At 41.8% G+C, this 6,475-nt stretch overlaps 1 protein-coding gene across 2 annotated transcripts in view; it reads left to right on the top strand.

Moving 5' to 3' along the window:
- The window catches only part of LOC116705540 (ankyrin-3), a 133,272-nt gene that overhangs the window by 19,873 nt on the left and 106,924 nt on the right, over positions 1-6,475 (top strand). Inside the window, exon 1 of one of the 2 annotated variants that reach the window (XM_032541776.1) lies at positions 2,094-2,219. The exons of the other annotated variant lie outside the window; for it this stretch is intronic. Coding sequence (XP_032397667.1) covers positions 2,202-2,219 — 18 coding nt within the window. The 5' untranslated portion in view covers positions 2,094-2,201. Of the gene's footprint in view, positions 1-2,093; positions 2,220-6,475 lie in introns of those variants that run through there. 2 annotated transcript variants of the gene reach the window in all.

Below are 6,475 nucleotides of genomic sequence, written 5' to 3'. Positions count from 1 at the left end.
ACACACACACACACACACACACACACACACATCAAAGCTCCCGTCACTCTCTGCCTACCGACAATCACTGGGCAGCCTAGGAAAAAGAGAGAGAAAGAGAGAGGTAGAAAGACAATGTGAAGGAGTAAGCGATTGGAGACAGAATGTAAAAAAGACAGATCACTGTTGAAATGCTCTTAGTTTGTCTGGGCATCACTATGTGCATACTCATATGTGCTTCACAAAGCTGTTGTGGAAATGTGTGTGTTAATATGCAGAGTCCTATGTTTATTTCCTCTTTAGGCACAGCCAGCATCCACTCAGCCCAGCATGTGGCATCTGAAACCTGCCTGCAAGCACACTATAACAAGACAAGGCCCCCTGTGTGTGAGTGTGTATTTGTGTGTGTGTGTGTGTGTGTGTGTGTGTGATAGAGAGAATGTCTGTCCATCTGGGCTGCAAATGTGCATTTCTACCATTTCTATTGTTCCATTACCGTATGTTGGTTCTAGAGTGCAGCAGTTAGCATTAACACTGATACAGGTCAGACTGAGAGAATGGGGTTTCCTGCTTTTCACGAGGAAAGACCTCTCTCTGTCTTTGTCTCTCTATCTTTCTGTGCCCCTGTCTCAGACGCTCACCTTCTCTGTCTGGGTCATCCAGTGATACTTTATCATCTGTTTCCTTCCAAAACATTCATCAGCTTATGTGTCTGCAACAGCATATGGCAGCATGAGACAAAGCTTAAAACTAAACAAATGAGCTATGTTTGTACAAAATGTGGTCTGAAATACTTTATTACTATGGTCAACTGTTCGTTTTCTAAAAATAGATTTAAAACTGCACATTTTAATTTAATGCGTTGGAATCTAAACCAGGGTCGGTTGTTGCAGAACAGCCACTGTTTGCATGTTCTTGACAGCAAAAACCTCTTCCCACTTTTGTAACGGCTACAGTAAGTTTAGCAAACACTGTCTTAGTGTGTTTATATCAGTTTACAGATGCTCTTTGGGGAAGCATAACAGTGTCTTAATGGGAAATATTACAGTTATAAGCACAGAGTCATCACCAGACTGCATCTATATCCTGTTTTTAAATTGAAAAAATTATTTTCCCAGCTTAGGCCAACATGGGCTTAAACGGACAATAATATGAACTCCTTTTTTTCTGTGTTAGCTTAAAAATGGATTAAAATGACTGGCAGCATGGCCCTAAAGTAGATAAATATGCCAGACACAGTTGTGTCTGACACATTTTTTTTATCTGGCTGTAGGCTTGTATAGAAGACAAACAGTGAAAGACACGAGGCATCAGGTGTGCATGGAGATTGCCTACTCTGAATTAGTAGCTTATAAACAACACTTTGATTCCAGGGGGTTTGAAAACATCTGGACTGGAGTCTGTGAAATGCTAGTAGCTAGGCACTTCTTTTTCTCTTCCTTTGTGATTGTCTATTCGTGGCTCCTGTGTGCCTGAGCACTCCTGTCCTTGTTTCCATGGAGACCAAAAGAGGTGTGGAAAATCCTGAAGCCCTTCTGTGGTCACTGGCTTTGTCATACGGGCTGCCAGCCGCCACCACTTACCTCCTTATAACCCTTCCCAGCCAGACGCTTTGCAAAGGTACAATGTCCTAAAATTGCCAATTAGACAGAACAGGTGGTTGTCCTAGTTCTAGACCACATCCAGTGCTCTTACTCATATTGTTAAAACGTCTAAAATGTCAAATATTATGCTTTAACTCGTACAAATGAACACATTCACAATTTGTCACTTTCAAACAACTTCAAACATGCTGCCATGAGACCTTAAAGTCACCATGACTATTAGTCCAAATTATCCCAGTAGAAATTCCCACCAGCAGGCACAGTGCTCCTGCTGTACACTCACCCCTCATTTTGATCTGAATTATTCCAGTAACACACCCTTGCCATCCTTCTTGTTGTTTTCATAGACAATGGCATTGGCCCGCTCTATTGTCTGTGTTGTTGTGTCCTGCTTTTCAACACAGAGAGGCTCATTTGTTGATCTCCTAACCAGATTATCTCTTGTCTGATTAACTGCCTGGAACCCCTGCTGCCACTTGTAGTGGAACTGGGTTGGGCAGGGCTTGATGCACACACTCACTGTCCTGGCCTTAGTTGGTTCCAGGTCTTCGATACGTTCCCCTTTTTGCACCTAATGAACTTGAGGACAATGTCAGAGATGGTCAGGATCAACTGAATATGCAAGGAGTTGAAAGGGTGAGTTTCAATGCACGTGGAATTCAATGGTCATGTGATTCTGTTTGAAGACCTACTTATTGTACAACTGCCAACAGTGTTGCTAATGCTAGGCTAACAGGGCTGTGGTTGTGCCACTTAAACTACACTGGTAACCTATTTATCTTCTAGTTGGGTAAACCAAATAAAGGTGAGGTCAATTTATGCAGTCATTTTTGTCACTACCTTAAAGCTAAGCTAATCACTATTGCAATACCTATCTAGTTTTCCAAGATGTGTATTTTTGTTAGATAGTTCTCAATCTTATAAAGTCATAGTCATAGTCATAGTCTCACTTTTTCACTTTCACTTTTTACCATCCTAGCATCATGGTTCTAGAGATGGCACTGTCTGTCTGTTGGTCTATTGGTCTGCCCACCAGTTTTGTCCAGACTGAATATCTCAACAACTATTGGATGGATGCCATTAAGGTTTACGCAGACATTTATGTTTCCCTAAGGATGAATCCTACTGACCTTGATGACCCTCTGACTTTTCATCTTGTGCCAGAGATCACATTTGTTGGTGAAATATCTCAACAACTGTTGGATGGACTGCCATGACAATTTGGTACAGGCATTTGTGTTGCCCTCAATGTGACTTGTAATCACTTTAGTGATCATCTGACTTCATCGAGCACCACCATCAGGTCAACATTTTTATTTGTCCATTATTTTGGTTTATGGCTAGATATTTACCAAACTAATGACAATCCCATTAGCTTCAGCTGTACTTTGGTTAGCTTAAACTCAAAGCGCACAGAGCATAGCCGTAGACTATTAGTCTTTTTTAATACAAAGATGTCTTCAAAGACACTTCACCATCTTCCCTATTGTTTAGTCTGATTAAAGTCCAATTTTTTAAGCCAATTTCCCCATTTTTATGTTATATTAACCATTAAGATATAGACTACCTTTTTCTGACCCATCACCTTTTCATTCTGGCCCCTGGCTGAGTTATCATGACAGGTTGAACTCTAAAGATGAGAAGGTGAGGACACAAAATGAAGGTATTGAGGGAGGCGAGCCACAGTGGGGTTTTGAGACAGAAAGATGTGCATGGCCGGACACATTTTGCCTCCAAGAGCTGAAGCTGGGGTGACAGCCGTCGTGTGGGGACTAGGGACAATGGCTGAGGGAGAATTTAGTATATGTCCGTGTATGGCCTCTGCAGCAATACTCCCAATGCTATACAATCACTCAGGCCGTCCACTGGAGTGACATTTCAGAAAATTTCCACTGATGTCGGACTGGGGCCCCAGCTGTCAAGATGGAGCAGCAGGGAGGGGTTGGGTGGGGTGAAATGAGAGAGAGAGCGAGCGAGAGAGAGAGAGAGAGAGAGAGCAAGACAAGCATTGGATGTTGCTTATCGGACTTACCAAGATCTTGTAGCTTTATAGCTTATGGGGGACAACATTTATGTGTTCTCTCTCTTCCTTTCTTACGCTGTCTCTGTGCGTTATTGCTTTTAGTGATAGAGCAAATGATAGCCTTTCTATGTGATGTTGGCAGACTTATAAGGCATATCTAGCAGAATGTCATTGGTTTTGTGTTCTGAGCAACATAAGATGAGATAAATAATGCTCCAGCCCAGCTCTACATTTATGAAACTGTGTCAGTGCATCTAATAGATAAGTTTCTGGTCAGTGTTTGTGTTTGAGTACTCAAAGTGGTCGTTTCAGCATTTCAAATAAAAAATGGTTTATTGTTTGACGTTTACTTAAGTCTTTCAAGTATTTAGGTCAAAATTTCAAACAATTGTATGTAATATTTTAATAAATAAGAATCTCTCTTTTTTACATATATGCTTGGTAGATGGGATGGGATGGAATTGTTGGGGAACAGTCATCAACTTTGTAATGCAGTTATGAGAGGACTTGACATTTACACCACCTATATCATTCCCAACCCTGTGCCTTGGATCCAAAGCATCCAGTGAGTGTGTATGTGTTTGCATGGTGACCATTGCTAAGGTGTGAGTAAGATGAGGTTATTGGATGTGTGTGACTTAGACTTTGTTTGTATGTGCAGTATGTCTGCTTACACATGTAGATTACAGAGTTTGCGGCTCAGCTCTCACAAACACAATTAGTTGATTCCAAATAAAACTTCAACAAACTCTATCTGTAACCTTTACATGTTCTCCAATTTCCAGATACCATATCAGACGGCATCTTGACCTTTTGGCAACACTAATAGGAGAAATGGGATGAGCTAAGCGTAGTAGTGCGTGCTACATTTCCATCACATAGAGTTGGTTGGACAAACCGGCTGTCTGGATGGCTAGAACCTTTGGCCGACACTTGGTCTCTTCGTTCTTTAAACGTCCTTGCTGTTTCTGTTACTGGCTAGAGGTTACTACTCGAAAACGTAGGCTTCATTCCAGTTGGCTGGCCTTATTTCACTTTCCACCATACGTGTGTATAACTTAATAGGGTACGTGTCCAGGAAGTATCTCTGGTCACAGAGAGCCTTTGGAAATGTTTGAAAACTGGCTGAATGAAATTTGTCTACATTGAACTTGGAGGCCGACTTGTCACATCAAATTCTGTCTTCTGGACTGTTCCCAGAGTGTAGCAGAGCAATGTAATTGATAGCACTGAGAAACAAATAGTAGTGAGTATTTATATGTCACCTTGCTTTGAGGATACTGCTTAAAACATTGAAAGTTGCATTGATCTTATAGTTGGTAATGTGGCTTTTATTTGATTGAGTATTACTTTGACAAGCTAGAAAACGTTTTAAAATATTTATTGCAGCTTAATGACTGATTTAACATGTTCACATACCAGTATCTTGATACATCCCTTGCACAATAAATTTGCCAATTAGCCTTAGGTGCATTGGCACAACATTAAGAGGCATACATTCACTCGCATGTACTGTATAACCAAATACCTGTACTTGATTTAAAGTTGTACAAATGATTATAGTGTGCGCTGTGATACCAGAAACTTGGAGTATAGCAAATATCTCCAGGCTAAAAAAATCCAGACTACATACTTAGGTGGCAGTTGATCTTTCTTCTGTGAAGAATAGCTTATAAGTGTGTGTGTGAAAGTATTTTTCTGTGCTTTGATGTCCAATTCAATTTTATTCATAGTATAATTTCATAACAAGTTATCTCGAGACACTTTACAGATAGAGTAGGTCTAGACCAGTGATTCCCAAAGTGGGGGTCGGGACCCACAGGGGGGTCGCAATCCGTGGTGTGGGTGGTGGGGGTCGCAAGTTGATTTCCAGAAATAAAATAATTTAAAAACGATTAAAAATAGCAAATATTAGCCATGATTTTAGCAAAAGATAAAACTGTTGTGTTATTGTGTTTTGTGTTGTCAATATGCTCGTGTTTGGATACGCTTACACTGCGTGCGCCGTTGCGTGCAATGTTTATATACTTTTATAGTGGGGGGGTCGCAAGTCACTTGCACCATTACTTTGGGGGTTGTGGGCTGAAAGTTTTGGGAACCCCTGGTCTAGACCACACTCTATAATTTACAAGGACCCAACAGTTCTAGTAGTTCCCTCCAGAGCAAGCAACAGTGTGACAGTGGCAAGGAAAAACTCTCTTTTAGGAAGAAACCTGGGACAGACCCGGGCTCTTGGTTGGTGGTGTCTGACAGGGCCGGTTGGGGTTGAACTGAATAGTGGCAAGAACAGTCACAGTAAAAGATAATGGAACAGTGACTAAAAATAGTAGTTTGTAATAGTTCATGGCATAGCAGGGCACTGCACGGCATTACAAGGTACAGCAGGACGTAGCAGGGTACCGCAGAGCGTAGCAGGATGTAACAGGGCATCGCAGGACATGTAGCAGGTCCACGGCGACAGCTGCAACCATGATTTTGGAGCCTTCCTGATCCAAGGGAACATGCTGTGGGAAAAAGAACATAAGGACTCCGGGGAATGACTCCCCAGTGCAAGGTTAGCAACATTTCTGGGACATGGAAAGATAAAGGAGAGAAGAGCTCAGTGTGTCAAAGGAAGTCCCCCCGGCAGTCTAAAACTATTAGAGCATAACGAGGAGAGACAGGGTAAAGACTAAACAGAGGAGCCTGGTCAGGCTATACTGCCCTGTGTCTCTTTAGTTTGATTGTATTATTGATCATATAGTAAATTTATCTGACGACTGTGAAGAGAAGCAGAAAAGTGAAGGGGTTCCGTGTCTGCATCTATACACTCTCCCCCGCCGGTCGGGGCGAACGCTGCAACTCCTCACTCCCTAACTATAAGCTTTAT

Source organism: Etheostoma spectabile, chromosome 17 (assembly GCF_008692095.1).
Source record: "Etheostoma spectabile isolate EspeVRDwgs_2016 chromosome 17, UIUC_Espe_1.0, whole genome shotgun sequence".
Taxonomy (NCBI): domain Eukaryota; kingdom Metazoa; phylum Chordata; class Actinopteri; order Perciformes; family Percidae; genus Etheostoma; species Etheostoma spectabile.
The sequence above is the reverse complement of the archived record's forward strand: the minus strand, read 5'-3'. Positions and strand labels throughout refer to the sequence as shown.